At 45.7% G+C, this 21,084-nt stretch overlaps 1 protein-coding gene across 1 annotated transcript in view; it reads right to left on the bottom strand.

The window, feature by feature from the left end:
* PRKAR2A (protein kinase cAMP-dependent type II regulatory subunit alpha) overlaps positions 1-21,084 on the bottom strand; it is a 122,739-nt gene that overhangs the window by 21,280 nt on the left and 80,375 nt on the right. Inside the window, exon 5 of the mRNA XM_077451687.1 lies at positions 11,010-11,116. Coding sequence (XP_077307813.1) covers positions 11,010-11,116 — 107 coding nt within the window. The remainder of the gene's footprint in view (positions 1-11,009; positions 11,117-21,084) is intronic.

Raw genomic sequence — 21,084 nt, 5'->3', positions numbered from 1 at the left:
CTCACCACACTGGGAACCCCCCCCAATACAGATGTGTTCGGGCTGCTAAACAAGAAATACCACACAGATATTCCATACGCAAGATAGATTATTCTCAAATCAATGTTACCGTACCTACGTGGAAAATCTCGCTATACAAGGAAGTTAAGGATGCAAAGGGAGCACCCACCTTTTAACAAATCTCAACCACTTAATATTAAGGCCGCGTACACACGGGCGGACTGTCTGCCCAACTAAGTCTGTCCGACAATCCGACAGACAGTCCGTCCTACTTTTGAATGAACGGACTTGACCACACACGATGAACAGACAGTCCGCTGAAAGCTTGCGCGATGACGTGTACAGCACGTACGACGGGACTAGAAATACGACGTCCAATACACTGCAATGCAACCTTCGGCCGTGTAAATCCTTTCTGAGCATGCGCCATACTTAGTCCGTCCAACTTGCCTACACACGAGCGGACTGTCCGCTGAAACCCAAGTTGGACGGACAATATTACAGAAATTCCAAAAGACTTAGTCCGCCAGACTGTCCGCTGAAAAAGTCCGCTGAAGCCCACACACAGGCGGATTGTCCGCTGAAACACGTTTCAGCGGACCAAGTCCGTCAGACAGTCCGCCCGTGTGTACGTGGCCTTAGAGTACATTAATGCAAACACTGTGCTAAGACATTGAAATACACAAATGCTTACTGAACCGTTTGCATTGTTGCAACCCTAGAGGAATCTAGAGAGCAATGGGCTTAAAAGTGCAACTAGAGAACAAAATATTTTAAAATTTTGCATTTGATCGGGTTGGAGCACACATATGCCAAATACAAGGCCCACGGGCTAAATCTGACCCACCAGCCCTCATCATGTGGCCCTCACACCTAGATTGGCAGTTGGAATGTGGTGGAACTTCCTTCCGTCACCTCCAGCTCTCGTCCTCTGCTCCAGCTCCCTGCTGTCACTTGTAAACAGAAAAGCCATCTGTGTTTAGAAGGGACAGTTTTGCTTTCAGTGGCTCCCGGATATAACAGATCCTTGCATGTATGAATGGCGGGGACAATCCTCACGAGAGAGAGAGAAAGGATCTCCCTGCAGTGCGAGGCAGAGCCGCCTACACAGGGAGGTACTAAAGCTGGGCCAGGTAGGAGAAAGATCAGAGAAAGCTTTGGGGGGCGCGGGTGCACCTCCGGGCACCGCACTCTGTCCGGCGCACACCTCCGGGCACCGCACTCTGTCCGGCGCACACCTCCGGGCACCGCACTCTGTCCGGCGCACACCTCCGGGCACCGCACTCAATGCGTCACACATTCCTGAACCCTACACACTACATAGTGCACCCCAGATACAACCTGCCAGTTGAGGGCAGCAATACTGCTAATGCAGCCCACAATGAAATGGAGTTTGACACCCCTGGGATAGGATTTTTCACACCAGGTGCGGTGTAGGAACTTTTCCTGCACAAACACGCATCGCCTTCTGTAGACGCACCCAGGTGGCATTGGATCTCAATGGCAACCTTACACATCTAGCATTCCTAATGGGTTTCCCCAAAACGTGATGTGCAAGAATGTGCAGAAAAGCACGCATGCTCAGCCGCACCTTCTGGTGTGAACGAGCCCTCAAGGTTTCTATTACAGTCTGTGTTCCTACTGGGATTCCCCTACTTCCAAGTTAGGGAGAGAGTGATGAGAAAACTCTCCAAGGAAGAGACAGACAAAAATGTTTTTGTGGCAGGGGGGGAAGGGACAGAACTTAATTTTATTTATTGCTGTCTGTGCCTTCCTGATTCATTCCGGACTCCACTCCACCGCCCCCCATTTCCTGCCTTGTCACAGATGGCTGGAGTTAGGCTTTTAAGCCACCGAGGCATGTCAAGGGTATTTCTAGAAGTTGTCTGCCACATCTAGAGAGGCACTGACCGATTAGCCAGCACAGGAAACGGAAGATAAAATTCAGGCAGATTTAACACAAATAATTGTACCCAAGTAATAAACACTTTCTATTAAAGCAGTGAGCACTTCAATCTGACCTGACATCACCCTCTTGTATTACCTGTACAGCAGGGCGAGAGAGCGAGAGCGAGAGGCACTAGAAGGAGCAAATAAGTTCATGTGCTGATAAGAAGCATGCCGATAGGGGGAGAGCAGAGTGACAGATGAGCTCAACATTGTACGGCTTCTCTTTTAATTGCTAGAAAAACTGCGGGTGACCTGGGCTCAGAGGAAGTGAGTTGAAAGCTAGCTTCAGACCGAGGACTTCTAACTGCAGAAAAACGTACTGCAGAGGAAAAGATCTTGATTGCTGACTATTGCGTCAAAAGCCAGCTTCATAATTTTAAATCTTACTGGGTTACTTATTCTAGTTCTGCTTTTAAACATTGTACTCCGGTGTACCAGGCACTCTTATGTGCTATGCCACAAGTAAAACTACTAGGAAGTATCTGGGACTCAATGAACACCTTCCCCCAATACTATTACAGCAGAGGTCTGAAGGGTATACACTGAAGTGAAGCACAATGATCAATATACCTCCAAAGGTCTGTGCTACTCTAAGCAATAAGCATAAAAACATGACCATCAACAGCAAGTATAAGCAATGGGAGGGGGACTACAGATGCTGGAACATGTTACATGTTCTGCCTTAATGGGTGGAATGCAAAATGTTCCAAACGTGAACTTATCTTTTAAAAAAGCAGGGGCCTCCAAACTACTAAGGGCCCGTTTACTGTCCCTTCAGACTTTAGGGGGCTGGACTAGGGTCATTGGGAGTAGAAAAGGTCCCACTGGCAATAGGAGAAAACAATGCCCCATCTTTGATGTCAGTGGGAAAAATGGTGTTCCATGCTTGGTGTCATTGGGAGGAATTTTGTCCCGTCATTGGAGTCATTTGGCCCCATTGCTAGTCTCAAGGGGAGGAATTGTGTATCATTATTGGCGTTATTGGGCCTCATTGTGAGGAATTGTGTCCCATTATTGGTGTCTTCGGGAGGAATTATGTCCTGACATTGGGCCCCATTGTTCATCTCATTGGGAGGAATTTTGTCCCATTTTTGGTGTCATTGGAAGGAATTGTGTCCCATCACTGGGGTCATTGGACCCCATCGTTCATCTCATTGGGAGGAATTTTTCCCATTATTGATATCATTGGAAGGAATGGTGACTCGTTTTTGGTCTCATTTGGAAGAATTGTGTCCCATCGTTCGTCTCATTGGTATCATTGGAAGGAATTTCGTTCCATTTTTTGTGCCTTTGGGCCTCATTGGTGGTGTCAACAGAAGGAATTGTGTCCCATCATTGGGGTCATTGGGCCCCATCGTTCGTCACAATGGGAGGACTTTTGTCCCATTATTGATATCATCGGAAGGAATGGTGACTCATTTTTGGGCCTCATCGGGAAGAATTGTGTCCCATCATTGGGCCCCATCGTTAGTCTCATTGGGAGGAATTTTGTCCCATTATTGATATCATTGGAAGGAATCGTGACTCATTTTTTGTGTCTTTGGGCCTCATTGGGAATAATTGTGTCCCATCATTGGGGTCATTGGGCCCCATCGTTGTCTCATTGGAAGGAATTTTGTCCCTTTTTGTGTCTTTGGGCCTTATTGGTGGCGTCATTGGAAAGAATCGTGTCCCATCATTGGCGTCAGTGAGGGGAATTATGCCCCATTTTTGGTATCAGTGGCTGAAATGGTACCCCCACAGCCGGATAAAACCAAGCAAAGGGCTGCAGTTTGGAGACCACTGCTTTAAGGAAGGAGCCCCACCATTAAGTTTTGATCCCAAATGCTAGGCACGCATATACTTCCCGATGACAATTTATGCTTCAATTGAGCCTGAAGGAATACAAAAACTTACAATATATACAGAGGGAATATCAGAACACAAGATCTTCTCACTCTTTTTTTTTTTAAACACAATCTAAAAATATCTAAGTAGAAGTCTTATGGTAGCTAGAAAATACTATGTTTTACAGAAACAGACTCTGGATACTAGATTTGTTTTAATTTGTAAATAAGTCCACCATGCACTGCAGAGGATGGAAAACTGATGTACACTTAGACCCCTTTCACACTGGGGCGCTTTGCAGGCGCTACAGCGCTAAAAATATCGCCTGCAAAGCGCCCTGAAAGAGCCGCTCATCACATTCCAGTGTGAAAGCCACGAGGGGTGCGCCGGCAGGATGGTAAAAAAAAAAAAAGTCCTGCTAGAAGCATCTTTGGAGCGGTGTGTATACCACTCCTTCCCATTGAAATTAATGGGGCAGCGCGGCTTTACCGCTGGCAAAGCACCGCTGCAGCAGCGCTTTGCAGTGGTTTGAACGCTTTCTCTGCCACTAGCAGGGGGGTAAAACCGCCCCGCTAGCGGTCGAATACCACCGCTAAAAACAACGGTAAAGTGCCGCTAAAAATAGTGCCGTTTTACCACACCGGTATAAAAAAGGGGCCTTTCTTGGACAGCCATTCACTCAAACTAAGAGCCGGGAAAACTTCACTCTAACAGCTGAGCACCCACCAATTCCTATTGAGCCAATGACCCCAATTCCAACAGGACCAGATGATTTTAGCAGCAGATCTGCAGCAGTTAGAAGAGTTTTCAGAATTCTTGCTCCAACAGAGAGCCCTCAGAAGTGTAGGGGTCAAAGTTACATTAACCCCCTGCAATGCTTTTATTTAACATTTTGCGGCATTTCTTCTTAAACCTGGGATAAGGGTGTGCACAGTTCATGATACAACCATGTGGAATGTTGTACTATGCTGTGAAACCATGTATACCTTTATGACCTGCTGTATGAAGGGACTGGTATTTCATTAGCATACTTTCATAGATCTTAGCACAGAATTACTTATTGACAAATAGCAGTGGATGTTTTAAACGGCTCCTGTACACGGGGGTACTGAGAATACTCATTTACACTGGATCTTGCTGCTAAAAGTTGTAAAGTAAAAAAACATAAATAAAAAAAAATGTAGATAGTGTCACATGAAATGCTGACATTTATCCCAACGCCGGGTGAGGGGGTTGTTCTCCCGACGCCAATTCTGCGGGGCTGGTGGTGGATCTGGGTTGTTCTCCCGACGCCATGACTAGGGGGTGGGGGTGGGGTGTTTCTCCCGACGCCAATAACAGGGGGGGTTGTTTGGATCTGGGATGTTATCTCCCAAAGCCAGGGGGGGTGGGGGGCGTCTGTTTCTCCTGACAAAAGTGGGGGGGTTGGGGTGTTTGTTCTGCCGATGCAAATGCCGGGGAGGGGGGTGTTTCTCACGATACAAATGCCCTGGGGGGGGCGGCGTTGTTTCTTGCCACCAACGCCCAATGCCACAGACACAAAATCTATGCCCACTAAAGTGCATTATATCCCATTTTGAAAGGGTTGCCCAACTTGACACAATGGATCTCAATGCAATGATATCACATGGCTGACGAAGGGACCCCGGAATGTTGCACTCTTCCCTTGTGATGTAATCACTATGAACGAAACCTTTGCACGCTATTTGGTGTGCTGGAAACTACATACATCAATTAGTGCTCTACATACAAAATCTGTTGCAGCTCTGCATAGAAACCAATCATTTTCCAGGTTTGATTTTTCAAAGCTTAAATTGAACAAACTGAAGTTAGAAGCCGATTGGCCATCATGCACACCTGCACCAGATTTTACTCCAGTTTTAGTAAAAACCCCATTGGCTATAATAGAGCTGCCTTAAAAAGTGTTACTAAACAACCCAGTAATATGAAAATAGTTCATCTGCCCCCCCCCCCCCCCACAGTGCCCACAGCTTATAAAATCTTTTTACATTAAAATACTGCCGCTATATACCTTTTTGGCTGATCTGTATACTATTACATGATCAACTGCACAGTTACTCCAGAGCTGAGTGTTCAGGTAGGTGGAGATTTTCCCTGCAGCCTGTATACACACCCACATGTGTGATGTCAATATCATGTGACCTGGCTATCTCTGAGAACAAGTAACTGTTCTCTCCAGCATAAAAGACAACTGAGCATGTGCAGATTGGCCATTGCCTGTGCGTTAGCTGGCCTTCCCAAGCTAGACATTAAAAACAGCCTTTTTACACAATGCAGAGAATTTACCCCCTAAGTTCCACAGCGAGTGCAGCCTCAATTTCAGCCTCACTGTGCCCATCAAATGCAGCCAATTGTTACTTCACTAACAATTCAACATTAGCTGCCCCAACCCCCCCCCCCCCCCCAACCCCACACGCAGCCGGTCCAGCGTCACTTATCGCTCCTCTCCTGCAGTGACAGGGCTCTCCTCTTTGGCTGGAAGGGGCGGTTGCGGCTCTTGTGTCTGCTCGACTCCTCTTCCGCCAAATTGTTAGGCATCCAATAGGATCGCCTAATGCTTTCGCCAATTGGGAGACAGGTCTCACTGACCTGCCTGCTGATTGGCGAGGAGGAACGTCAGTGTGAAAATAGCGAAAATGTGTTCGTTATGCCACACAACAGGGCGGGATCGGGATGCAGTGCTCTGCTCCGCAAGCCCACCCCATTTTAAAGCCTATTAGGGCCTCTGGCTCTAATCACGTGCTTCAAAAACACACCCCCCACCTATTCCCGCCATAGTATTTCATGTGACCGGCATCCTGAAAGGGTCTGGGCACATGAATAGGGAGGGCAGCGGAGGTGTCGGGGCAGCGCCCATAATGCACGGGCTGCCTCTGTATATAAAAAGGTAAAAAAAAAGCTGTTCGAAGCTGAAAGCAGCATTCACGTACATAAACTGTAACCAGGAAACACAAGATAAGCTATTGAGTATTTATTTAGCAACACACATCACAGAAGGAAAATAAAAATAAAACCCGAACAAGTTATTTCAAATATTTGCTCATTTAGCATACGTACACATCTGTATTAACAGACAGTACAAGATCCTGAAGAAATAGCGAAGCTTAAATAAAGGGGGTGGCTGAGTGCTTCCTGCACAAGTAAAGGGGTGGCTCTCCGCAGAGCAGATGATCATTAATCTCCAGCTGCACAAAGCCTTAAATTACTAGTTTTCCAACTCGATTCACCGCAATACAATATAAATCACAATCTGCAAGAAACGTTTGCTGCACCGATTGAACCTCCAACAAGCCGCTCACTGCAACAAACGTCAATGCTACTTCCGCAGTGTGGAACACTTTGGATAAAAAACATGCAGATTATTTCTGCAGAGATCCAATCGCTTTTTTTAAAAAAAAGGAAGCTTTTTGCTGGCAAAGCTTAGATAAGATCAAACCAAAACAAAGCATTCTCCTCAGAGACATACAATTTTATAGGGTTCCCCAAACACTGGACCAGAATCGGTCACAAAGAAAATCATTTTCATTAATAAAGCTACATGTAACGGGACATTTTCCAGATATCCATTAACTTTACTATATATGGGGGCCAGCAGGAACCAGAAGATATTTGGTAATGTTACGTAGTCGTAGATCACGGGTAACGTAGGTAAATCCAGCGACTTCATACATGGCTCAATGCCACACCCGTTCAACAAAGTATAAGACCCCTTTCACACTGGGGCAGTTTTCAGGCGCTTGGGCACTAGAAATAGTCTATACCAAGCGCCTCCCATCCACTGCAGTGTGTCTTTTCACACTCAGGCGGTGCGCTTGCAGGACGTTATTAAAAGTCCTACAAGTAGCCTCTTTGTGGCGGGTTGGCATCGCTGGGTATTTAGCGCTACCAAAATACCCTGCCCAGTGCAATGAATTGGCAGCACCTATAAAAAATGGGAGTTTTAAATTAGTGATGCACCGAAATTTCGGCCGCCGAAACATATCGGCCGAAAATGCCCTTTTCGGCAATTTGCCGAAAGAGAAAAACGGCCGATAATGGAGCCGAAAATGGGGCGTGGCCTGGGTGGGGGCGGGGCTCCGCCCCCCGCCCCTGGTCACGCCCATCATAGCGCAGGAGAGCCACCTCCGCCGCCTTTTTGATAACAGCGCCGGGAACATCACAGCTTTCATTTCAATAGCTGTGTGTTCCCGGCCGTGCGCCGTCACACGCAGCCCCTCCCCCTTGTCCGGGCACTTAGATAGACAGATCATCCGCAGGATTGGACGGATGATCTGTCTATCAAAGTGCCCGGACAAGGGGGAGGGGCTGCGTGTGACGGCGCACGGCCGGTGTTCTGCCTAATAGAGTCCGCCTATCAAATGCTGTCCGCTCCGTACAGCGCATGCGCATTACGGAGCAGACGAAGCTTCGGAAAAACTCAGAAGCTGAACGGCGCCTGCGCCGTGAGTGGAGGAGGTAGCCCCACTATCCAAGCGGACATAGGGTTAAGAATTTTAGAGGGCCCCTCGCGGGCGAGCTTCGCTCGCCACGCTTCGGGCTCGGCCTCGCTCCGCTCGGCTCTTTTTTATTCTAACTCTATGTCCACTTGGATAGTGGGGATAGAACCTGGACTCACGGCGCAGGCGCCGGTCTTTCTCGGCAATTTTCGGAATCTGTGTTCCTGTGTACTGCGCATGCGCAGTACGCAGGGGACACCATCTGATGGAGGACACTATTTTACAAGACACCGGGAACACACAGCTATTGAAATGAAAGCTGTGATGTTCCCGGCGCTGTTATCAAACAGGAGACGGAGGCGGCTCTCTTCCCTGCACACAGTGCACATGCTGGCTGCAAAATGGCACACTGGCTGCAATGGGGACACACTGGCTGCAATGGGGACACACTGGCTGCAATGGGGACACACTGGCTGCAATGGGGACACACTGGCTGCAATGGGGGATGCCTCCTGTACCACGTCCTCTGTCTCTGACCATCTCCTGTACCATGTCCCCAGTCTGACCATCTTCGGTACCACGTCCCCAGTCTCTGACCATCTCCTGTACCACGTCCCCAGTCTCTGATCATCTCCTGTACCGTGTCCCCAGTCTCTGATCATCTCCTGTACCGTGTCCCCAGTCTCTGATCATCTCCTGTACCGTGTCCCCAGTCTCTGATCATCTCCTGTACCGTGTCCCCAGTCTCTGATCATCTCTTGTACCGTGTCCCCAGTCTCTGACCACCTCCTGTACCGTGTCCCCAGTCTCTGACCACCTCCTGTACCGTGTCCCCAGTCTCTGACCACCTCCTGTACCGTGTCCCCAGTCTCTGACCACCTCCTGTACCGTGTCCCCAGTCTCTGACCACCTCCTGTACCGTGTCCCCAGTCTCTGACCACCTCCTGTACCGTGTCCCCAGTCTCTGACCACCTCCTGTACCGTGTCCCCAGTCTCTGACCACCTCCTGTACCGTGTCCCCAGTCTCTGACCACCTCCTGTACCGTGTCCCCAGTCTCTGACCACCTCCTGTACCGTGTCCCCAGTCTCTGACCACCTCCTGTACCATGTCCCCAGTCTCTGACCACCTCCTGTACCATGTCCCCAGTCTCTGACCACCTCCTGTACCATGTCCCCAGTCTCTGACCACCTCCTGTACCATGTCCCCAGTCTCTGACCACCTCCTGTACCATGTCCCCAGTCTCTGACCACCTCCTGTACCATGCCTGCAGTCTCTGACCACCTCCTGTACCATGCATGCAGTCTCTGACCACCTCCTGTACCATGCATGCAGTCTCTGACCACCTCCTGTACCATGCATGCAGTCTCTGACCACCTTCTGTACCATGTCCCCAGTCTCTGACCACCTCCTGTACCATGTATTTTTTTAAAACAGTCATTTTCGGTATCGGTGCTGTTTCGGTATCGGTTTCGGTTTTCGGCCTAGTGTATTTTTCATTTTCGGTATCGGTTTCGGCACCAAAAAACCCATTCGGTGCATCCCTATTTTAAATCCTTTTTTGGGGTTAAAACCACCCAGCTAGCAGCTGAAAAGCATCGCTAAAGCACTGCACAAGTGGCGCTTTAGTGCCAACGGCGGATGCGGTCAGTGTGAAAGGAGTCTAACTGTACTTTTTATACTTAGTGGGTTGCTTAGCAGACTTGCTTAAAAATGCATATCTAAAGGGATGCTAGATGTGTTTTCATACACTCCGGGGGAAAGAAAAAAAAAATAAAAATTACTGATGGCAGTGAAAGCTACTAGCTGTGAGAGGTGGGTGAATGACTGTAGGGATGAGGAGGATAGGGGATTGATCACAATGATTAAAGTCAAACAGGAAATAAAAGTAGGCCCAAGATGGCTACTGCGGCATTAAAAGGGTTATATTGTGGACACGCAGGCTTGCAAGGAATTGAAATTCATCTTTTTCCACAATGTAGAGGACTTTCTAAAGAGGGGGAAAAAAGGTAAGGCTGGAGTTTTGCATCAAAGGATTTGGTTAAACTTTTGAACCACTACACCTGTTTATAGAGTATAACATGTAAACTGTGCTCCAGTCCCCACAGTACCACAATCCCTCATTGAGACAGTGGGCGAGGGATACTCGCCCCACACTCGCTGTCACAATTTGAAAACAGTGCAATAAAGTGTTTATTGATTGGTCTGCACAAAAGTTATAGCGTCTACAAACTATTTACAACTTAATATTTTTTTTTTACTAGTAATGGCAGCAATCAGCAAATTATAGCAGGATTTCGTTATTGCGGTGTACAAATCTGACCCCGACACTTTTTTGGGGACTAGTGACAAGAAATACAGTGATCAGCGCTAAAAAATATGCACTGTCACTGTTAATGACACTGGCTGGGAAGGGGTTAACATCAGGGGTGATCAAAGGGTTAAACTGTGTGGGAGGTACTTTTACTAGGGGGAAGACATGGACCCTTGTTTGTGCTTTGCAGAGACACAGGATCCAAGCCTTCTCTTCTGACAGAAAGGGGATCTGCCTTGTTTACATTAGGCAGACAGGCGTTCTGCCTCTGGTAAAGAATGATCGACAGGTGCCCGCAGACAACAAGTCCACAGTACCCCGCTTAGCGGCTCCTGCTGTGTATACCAAGAGCGGGAACGAGCCAGATAACGTACATATATACATGATCTGGTGCACAGCTGCTGTCCTGTAGCATTAAAAGTGCTATAGGGCGGTTAGCAAGAAAATCACAAATGATATTTACCGTTCTATAACATAGAAGTTATCTCCATCATCTCCCTGGTCAATGACATGTTCCTGAGGTTGTACTCTCCGTTCAAACATTGCATCAAGAACCTGAGAGAGCTGTTCCTAAAAGAAAAAACAAAAAGAAAGATGGTCATACTTTATATAGGATGCCACGTGAGTTTATACAAATCATATCGCTTAGGCCAGGGCTCAAAATTTCAACTCCTGAGCCACTAACCAGGCCTTAAAGCGGTAGTAAACCCGCTATTTTTTTTTTTTTTTTTTTTTTTTTTTAACACCTGCAAAGCAAAAAGGCATAATGAGCTAGTATGCACCGCATACTAGCTCATTATGAAATACTTACCTTAGAACGAGGCCCCGACAACTGGCACGATCCACGCCGAGGGAGCTGACATGCTCCCTCGGCGCATGCGCGCGGGAGATTTCTTTCCGGCCGCCGGCCACTGCCGGATTTTCAGGCCGAGAATCCCCTCGTGCGCATGCGCCGCTGCAGTCAGCGGCGCATACCGAGGGGAATATCTCCTAAACCGTACAGGTTTAGGAGATATTTTTTTACCTACAGGTAAGCCTTATTATAGGCTTTCCTGTAGGTAAAAGTTACAAAAAAGGGTATACAACCACTTTAAGAGTTACTTGCCACCAGTTGCCCCAACCCCTCCCCACAACCTAAGTCCGCCCCTAAACACGCCCTTGTAAATTATCTCAAGAAATGACACTGTTAAATGTTTTATACAGAACAGAGTTGCAAAAATTAACAACTTTAACAATATTAACATAAAGCATATCAGTACCCATCAGTGCAGCCTCCCTGTGCCCATCAAATGCAGCTTTACTGTGTCCATCAATACACGCACCATTGCCTGGATGATGGATCACACCCACCCACACACCTCCCGCTGTGTGTCACGGAGCTGAGTCTGTGTTTGGCGGCGCCGTAACAAGGTCCCACCCCCCTAGATCGGCCCCTCTGTCCCCCTAGACCGGCCCCTCTGTCCCCCTAGACCAGTGATGGTGAACCTTGGCACCCCAGATGTTTTGGAACTACATTTCCCATGATGCTCTGGCACTCTGCAGTGTACTGGAGCATCATGGGAAATGTAGTTCCAAAACATCTGGAGTGCCAAGGTTCGCCATCACTGCCCTAGACAGAGCCTGGCCAATCCCTGCTCCTCACTCACACTGCACTAAATTCCACTCCCAAAATGCGAGCAGGCGAGTGGAATTTGAGGGCTGGCTTAGGCTACAGTCACACAGACATCTACATTTCAAAGTTTAGCTGCGTTTAGTAGACTTTTCTAAAAGCAGCTGGACTCGCACAATGCCAAGCAATCATGTTATTCATACAGAACGATTAGCAATGTTTAGTTGCAGACAGTTTAGCTGAATTGAGGAAAAGGAGCAAAGTGCTGCACCCAGTGTCGCCTATCTGCAGCCAAACACGCATTGGGTATAGCTGGAAAGAGCTGCAGTGTGTTGAGCAGCAGAAAGCAACACTTCCCCTTTACTTCCCGAAATAATGCTTCTCATACATCCTCATATCAGTATTAATTCTTTACAGACGTGTCTAACAATAGGCAAGCCGTCATTGGTGGACACCGACATTCTGCTAACGTTTTAAAATTTAGGTTCCGATTTCACCATACATCTGGACAGAATATCACTCCAATTAGATGCAGGGATGTCAGAGGATGTATCATCTCTGCTTCATTTTCTTCTCTCTACCTCTCATCAGAACAGAATATCACACACTGCGGTTTGCAAGTGGCCTACCGGCGTTATTGCTGCCATATATATCAGGGGGGGGTTTCAGCTGGCGGCTGGCAATCTCATCAAAGCGGTCCGAATGGCTCTTTAGTCATTGGATCGCTTTCAAAAGCTGCAGCGGGAAGGGACGCCCGCCAGTGTTTCTCGGGCTTACCGTTCTCACCAGCACACCCAAGAAACAATCCGACAGCTAGTCACAGAGGCGAACAAAGACCAGATAGTCTTTGATCACCTCTATGGCCTTGGAGGACCGGAGTGATGCCATGACAATTTTTTTTTATTTCAAAGCCATAAGATCAATTTTTTGGGATCTTTTGCTTTAAAACCACTTCAGCTCCAGAAGGATTTGCCCCCTTAATGACCAGGCCATTTTTTGCGATATGGCCTCGCTTTAACTGAAAATTGCGCGGTCGTGCGACCCTGTACCCAAATAAAATGAATGTCCCTTTTTTCAATTTCAACAAATAGAGCTTTCTTTTGGTGGTATTAGCTCATCTCTGTGGGGTTTTTTTTGCGCTATAAAAACAAAAAAAATTACAATTTTCAAAAAACAAAAATATATATTTTTTTTTATTATAATAAAAAAAAATCTTTATCAGTTTATGCAAATATTCTAAAAAAAATTTTTTTAACCAAAAAATAAGACATAGCTTTTCCTACTTCGTAGGAACACACGATTTGTCCTCCCATGTCAGAACAGGGATTTGTATGTTTACACACAAATCCTCGTTCTGGCTCTCTTGACTGCGATGGTGGGTGGCCAGCAGCGATCAAGCCCACGCGTATTGGGTCCCCCGCTGTGCAGAGGCGCGCGTCTGCTCTGACTCTTAAAACGAGCCACTGTACATATATAACTGCCACCGTAATGTGTGTATATAATATATATATATATATATATATATATATATATATATATATATATATATATATATATATAGAAGCCAGTCAGGAAGTGGTTAAAAAAGGTAAAATTTGAGATTTGGGTTCTTTTTGACCCCAGATCTCTCCATGAAGAGAACCGGTCAGCCTTATTTATATTACAGGAATAAAAGTGACTGCAGAATAAATTAAATTTATAAAATAAATTTAAAAAAGGGACAGTCCAAAAAAAAAAAAAAAAAAAGTAAAAAATTATACATATACATATATATATTTTATTATTTCTTTAAGCACCCCCCTGCCTCCGTGTTCACATGCAGAAACAAATGCAAGTAGCACACGTATATGTAAACGTTGTTTAAACCACACAAGTGAGGCATCGCCGAGATCATTTGAGCGAGTGCAATAACTCTAGCACCAGACCGCCTCTGCAACTCTGAACAGGCAACCTGTAAAAAAATGTAAAGTGTTGCCTACGGAGATTTTTTAAGTTCTGTAGTTTTCCGCCATTCCACGAGTACGCACAATTTTTAAAGCATGATATGTTAGGTATCCATTTACCTGGTATATCATCTTTCATATTTTACAAAAAAAAATACATAATTTTTTTTTTGGGGGGGGGGGGGGGGGGGGGGGTTATAAGTAATTTTCTAGCAAAAAAATAATAAAAAAAATACAGATTTAAACTTGTAAACACAAAGTGCCAGAAAAGGCCTTCATGGTCTTCATGTGGTTAAACTTGAAACCAATGGACGTTTGTCGTGATGCTTTTATCATGTGACTTGCAGCAATGAGAATTTTTCTCCTGAATCTATCAGATAAATCTGGTGATGCCCTTCTCTAAATATTACCAGACAACCCATTTGACTGCTGGAAGCCATTTGACAGTGGGGGGGGGGGGGGGGAGCAAATGTTACAGAAAAAATAAAATAAAGAAAAGTCAAATGATCAGCCACACTGGAAAAAAAAAAAAAAAAAAAAAAAAACTAATTTCTACTTATACTGTAACTATTAAGCTCAACCAAATCATTAGAAGTGGTGACTGCATTCGTTTTCAGGCCTTTTTCCCCTCCGTTTGTCACCTGGTGATCTGGTCAGTAACACACCTCCTGTATTACAATGCCCCCAGTCCGGGTTGTGGAACTACAAGTCTCACGAGGCATTGCAGGCCGCTGACAGTTACAAGTAGGGATGCACAGATACCATTTTCTTTTTTTACGAGTACGGATACTTTTTTTTTTTATATATAGTACTCGAGATACCAATTATCGATGCCTGCCGCAACAGTTTTGTTTATACTTCAGCTGTCAGCAATTGTACAGAGCATTGAAAAGTGATTTACTAATGAAAATTTTTATTTTTTTTCAATGTGAAAATATATGCTAAAGGTAATATTAACAAAAAAGGAAAAACAAAAAAATTAATAGTTTATAAAATAGAAGTGAAGAAAAAAAAAAATAGAGTTAAAGTGTTGTTGCCACCAAAAAATAAAAAATAGTTTAAAATTCTTAAAAAAAAAAAAAAAATTCTTAAAAAAAAAAAAAAAATGGAATTTTTATTTTTTTTTACTCACCTCTAAATGCCTGTTGCTAGGGAGTCCCTCGTAGTCTGCCTTCTTCATTGCCTGCCTGGGCTGGTGACATCACTTCCCCTCGTGCCGTACAGTCACCTGGGACCCGTCACGTGTCCCAGATGACTGTGCGGCGTATCACTGCGCCCTGCGCTGCCCGCGCAGTGAGTGCCCACAGTAAGAATGACGGCGCCGCGAGTGGAGAACGAGTGGGGGCTTCGTTCCCCCGCATCGCTGGACCCTGGGACAGGTAAGTGTCTGATTATTAATAATCAGCAGCTGCAGTATTTGTAGCTGCTGACTTTAAATTTTTGTTTTATTTTTTTTAGGGGGCACCCTACTTTAAGGCTGATTAGTGTAAATTAAGGGTTAATAATAAGGGGTTAAAACAGAGCAACTTTTTTTTACTTGACAGGTTGCTTTAAATTGACTTCATCTGCAGATTTAAAAGGAGTTGTGAAGGCAGGTTTTTTTTTTTTTTTATGTGCAGTAGGGTTCCCGGCATGAAGCCCTAAGGCTGCTGGGTTCCATTACCCGCAATGGCGGCGGCAGCACCCGACAGCTGCCATGCCGACATCGCTGGACTCTGATGGGTTTACTTCCTCCGATTTCCTGCAAAGGACTATGCATCGCATAGTAGTCCATTATGTGTCACTTACCTGACACAGGAGCCAGCGAAGTCACCGCTGTCCTCTGTAGTCCAGAGCATCAATCTTCTTGGTGGGTCTCGCTGCTCCGGAGCGGTCATTCATCGGAGCCGCAATGACGTCACTCCCACGCATGCGCACGGGAGCCGCCACTCGCAGCATATCGCCGTTAACTGCAGTGCGCTTCGTGCGTCTGCACGCCGCTGTCTATGCCTGTATTTCGGCAAATATCTCCTAAACCGTGTAGGTTTAGGAGATATTTCTTGGACCTACAGGTAAGCCTTAATTTAGGCTTACCTGTAGGTCAAAGTGGTTTGTAAGGGTACCATTGTCTCCCGCGGCTGTCAAAGTCAGCCAGCCAGCCAATCAGGGGAGAGAGGGGACAGGGCTAGGGCCAGGGCCAGGTTGTGTCTGAATGGACACACGGAGCTGTGACTTGGCCCCAGCTCCCAATAGGAAGGTGCTGACTGTGGGGGGGGGGGCACTCAATAGAAAGGAGGGGCCAAAAATAAGGGACCCCGAGAAGAGGAGGATCGGGACTGCCTGTGCAAAATCAACTGCACGGAGGTCAGTATAACATGTTTGTTATGTAGATGAAGAAACCAAAAGATACAAAAAGAAACATTGTTTACCTGTTTCAGTAAGTGAAGCAGTAAGTGAGCAGTAAGTGAGCAATTTTATTGATAAACTTTGCCTGGCTGTTTTTTTTTTTTTTCATTACTTAATTTACACTTCAGCTGTCAACAGGAGAACCGGTCATTGGTTTTTAACCACTTCCCACCCGCCATATAACAGAATGACATGCGCAAAGTGGTTACGTTATCCTGACTCAACGTCATATGATGTCCAGCAGGATAAGCCGGATGAGTGCAGCGCACAATTGTCACCAGTCTAGTTAAAGAGCCTACGTCAAAGTTACCTCTTTACCATGTGATCAGCTGTGTCCAATCACAGCTGATCGCAGGCTAAACAGGAAGAGCCGTGTATCGGCTTTTATGCCACTCGTGCTGACAGACGCTAAGGGGAAAGCCAATTGGCTGCTCTCGTGACGGGGGTCCTGTGCCTCCCCCAATCCCCCCCCCCCAGGATGCCCACCCATTACCACCAGGTTGCCAGTCAATGCCCATTAGAGGTGCTCATCAGTTCCGCCCAATCAGTGAAGGAGAAAACTTATTTAAAAAAAAATATTTATTTGTTTAGCAAAAATAAAATTAAAATACCAGGGGTGGTCAAATCCCACCAAAATAAAGCTCTATTTGTGGGAACAAAATGATAAAAATTAGTTTGGGTACAGTGTTGCACGACCGCAAAAATGTCATTTAAAATGTGACAGCACTGAAAATTGGCCTGGGCCGGAAGAGGGGAAGTGTCCGGTACTGAAGTGATCAAGGATGTGGCACCCGCTCCTTAACCAATAATTCTCTGCTTTTTTTATTTTTTACATTTCAGCTGTCAGTGGGGGAATACTGCTGACAGATGAAAGAACTGAGCTTGAAAGTATTGGTTTCAGGTATTGTAGCCTTTGTATGAGTACCAATACCAATGCAAACGCTTAGTATCAGCCACGATACCAGTATCAGTGCAACCCTAGTGGCAAGCGCGACTCCCAAAGGGCAAGCAAGAGGGGGACTTGTAGCTTTTCAACAGCTGGAGGGCCACAGGTTGGGCACTCATTGATCTAGGACATAAGTTTCACTATAACAAATTTTTGCTTTTTGGTTTAATACCACTTTAAGAAAAACTCAGCCGTTGTGCTAAATTATTCTTGCAATTATTTTGTCCCACCTGTTTCTTCCAACACCTTCGAGCAACATACTTTAGTGTCAATTTATGCAATATTGCGGAAACATCTTCATAAATTATAGAAAAATATATGGTCAACTAAAAAGGCAATCAAGCAGGTTCTAATTACACAGCAATGTGGAAACTGCAGTAAGCCATGTCAACTAAATTCCAGTCTCTGAAATCATACCGGGCAAGGCGAGTTGCAGTTACCATGAGTTAATGCATAGCGGAGGTCCACCCTAAAGTGGACCTTCCGCTCATCGGAACCCTCCCCCCCTCCGGCGCCACAATTGGCACCTTTCAGGGGGGAGGGAGGTTCAGGTACCTGTACAGTACAGGTATCTGCAACCACTTCCGGGATAGCTCTCTGCGGAAAGGGGCGTAGATTACGCCCCTTTCCGAAAGTCCCCCCGCTGCCTGCTGGGAAACACACAGATCCCAGAGGCAGCGGGTCCATCCTTATTGCGCAGCGCGACTCGCGCATGCGCAGTAGGGAACCGGGAAATGAAGCCGAAAGGCTCCACTTCCTGATTCCCATACACAAGATGGCGGCGGCAGCACCCGAGAGACGATCGAGAGATCGGCTTCGGGTGCCGACATCGCGGGCGCGCTGGGCGGGTAAGTGTCACTATTTTAAAAGTCAGCAGCTGCAGTATTTGTAGCTGCTGGCTTTAAAAAAAATAAAAAAAAAAAAAAAAACGTGGAGTCCCGGCGGACGTCGCTTTAAGGGCTCATGTACACAAACATACCCTTTACTGCTTGCAGATCCATATTTTATTCAGTTTGGAATGAAAGAGTATTGTAACCTAATTTATGATTATTAAAACGCTCTATTTACTGTTCATAGAACAAGAAAAGAAGCTACACAGTCTACAGTGAGCACAGGCCACTTCTCTTGTACCAAGGCTTCAATGACAAACATGTACGTCTTCCTACCCCATCCTCCCCACATCCGGATGTACACATTACTGCTGAGGCCTGGCAGCAAGAAAAAATAAATATATATATCTATATATCTATATATCTATATATAAAAAAAATCAAATTATAGTCCATAAATGGACAACGTCCTAACATGTTGTGCAACTCTTCTGTTCTTCAAACTTTACATTCATCTAAAAATCCTCAATTTACAGCAATTACAGCTTTGCAGACCTTTGACATACTAGTTCTCAATTTTTGAAGATACTTAGGGGAAATTTCAACCCACATCCTCCAACGGATTCCCAGAAGTGAGAATGGCTCATGAGGAATTTTCCACCGGGTATACGGGGAAAGCTCTTCCCTCAGGAGAAAGAAGATTAGGATTCAGAGATCTTCCTGGCTGAAGAATCAATGACAATATCAGCAAAAGGATTTTGCATGCTTGGAAGTATGTATTAGGAAATCCATCCTTTGTCAACTCCTGCACGCTGCCAAATCTTTTACCACCCGGAAAAGACCCCCTCTTCTTTCTCCTCTCCGTGTGGTCAGATTAAGTAGAAGATATCAAGGCAAACAGAGGACTTTATTCTCGACTCCCAAAGCAGACAACGCATACTGAAAATTGATTTACTGTATCAATTTCATACAGAGGAAGGCAAAGCCCTCCTTCCGGGAGATACTTATCCATTGCTCTAACAAAGGGGTCTCCAAACTGTGGCCCGGGGGCCAGATACAGACCTTTGCTAGCCTTCATCTGGCCCTTGGGACACTATTGCTCACAATGCAATGGGGCACCATTTCTTCCACTAATACCAATGATGGAGCACTATTCCCCCTCCTACTGACCACCAACACTGAGGCCGTGTTTGTTCTCACTGATGCTCGGCCCAGGGAATTCTCTACCACCACCGGTCAGAATCCGCCCCCCCCCCCCCCAAAGTCTAAAGGACAGTAAACTGGCCCTTTGTTTAAAAAGTTTGGAGACCCCTGCTCTAACATAAAAAGAAGAGTACACAACTGCTCTAGTGTATCCGTATGGTGGGCGTGACTTGATAAAGGAGGCCATGCCTCCAAAACGCGTCATCGTGGCAACTGACATTTGACCTCGATCACACGACCTTTCCTTCTGTTACATAGCGAGGCGACAGCTGGACCAAACGCAAGCGTAGTAGCATCTGCGCTCTGAGGACCGGCTTCTGTGGCTCCCAGCTGTCCGTAGGCTCCATTGGAGGTATAATCCAGCCGGACCTTGCAGCGGCCATACCGATTACTTTCTGGAACCTTGAGAGTGCATTTATTAAAGATTTTTAACATTGCTTCTAATATGATTACACTAGGGAAAGTTGTGCGCACTCCTTTTAGGTTGTAAGAAATCCTATCCATTGCCCAGTGTGAATAAGAGAGCAGCAGCGCTATGTTGAGTGACTAATCCTAACATGAGAAAAAAAAAAAAAAAAAAAAAAAAAAAAAAACACCCTTCCATCTTTACCGTTAAGCCTCGAGGGTATGTGCAGATCTGCGCATCGGCTTACAGTGGCTATAGTTTGTCAATTACTTATTATAATGGACTAAATGAAAAGCAGCATCAGAGTGGGAGAGTTTACTTTCTTTTTAAAAAGGTTGCTTTGCCGTGTTTACATCCCGCATTTAGCTGCGTTTGTATTTAGAAGCGTTCTTTTTTCAGGTAGTCAAAAATGAATCTCCATTAAAAACACCTGTAAAACGAAACACAGCTAAACACGAGTTACTGCGTATGCCAGCGGTTACAGGCATTTCAAATGCGATATGGAGAAGACAGAGAGAAGAAGATGGAGAGCGCTGCACACCCCTAAAATACGAAATATAAAGGAAGGATTTCCCCAGTGGGGCTTTTTAGCAGCAGGCTAGCAAAGTCAAATACCTTTATGATAATTGTATATAGAGAAATTGATTTATTCAAAGAATGTCCAATGTCATAGTATGGTTCGATACAATGTGTACAGTATATCATCTGGTTCAAAGAATACACATTACATATTCCACAATCCAATAAACGAACATGTTTGATTACACATTGTTGTAATACATAGTATTGTATAGTAGTTGAGCCCCAACGCGTTTCGACCAGTATATGGTCTCTTCAGGGGGACAATTGGATCTGAAAGAATTTACATAGATTCAAAGTAAAAAAAAAACATGTCAATGTAGATCACATTGGATGAGCCAATGGTGGTATATTTACAGCTCAAAAGTGGAATGGGAAAGAGGGGAGACGGGGGCGACCATCAGAACCTCTCGGATTCCTTAAAGCGGCTGTTAGAATCTTGATTCCACTTTTGAGCGGTAAATATACCACCATTGGCTCATCCAATGTGATCTACATTGACATGTTTTTTAACTTTGAATCTATGTAAATTCTTTCAGATCCAACTGTCCCCCTGAAGAGACCATATACTGGTCAAAACACGTCGGGGGCTCAACTACTGTTCAATACTATGTAATACAACAATGTGTAATCAAAC

This window comes from Lithobates pipiens, unplaced genomic scaffold, assembly GCF_037356315.1.
Source record: "Lithobates pipiens isolate NorthernLeopardFrog02 unplaced genomic scaffold, aLitPip1_a1.2 Scaffold_23, whole genome shotgun sequence".
NCBI classification, from domain to species: domain Eukaryota; kingdom Metazoa; phylum Chordata; class Amphibia; order Anura; family Ranidae; genus Lithobates; species Lithobates pipiens.
The sequence above is the reverse complement of the archived record's forward strand: the minus strand, read 5'-3'. Positions and strand labels throughout refer to the sequence as shown.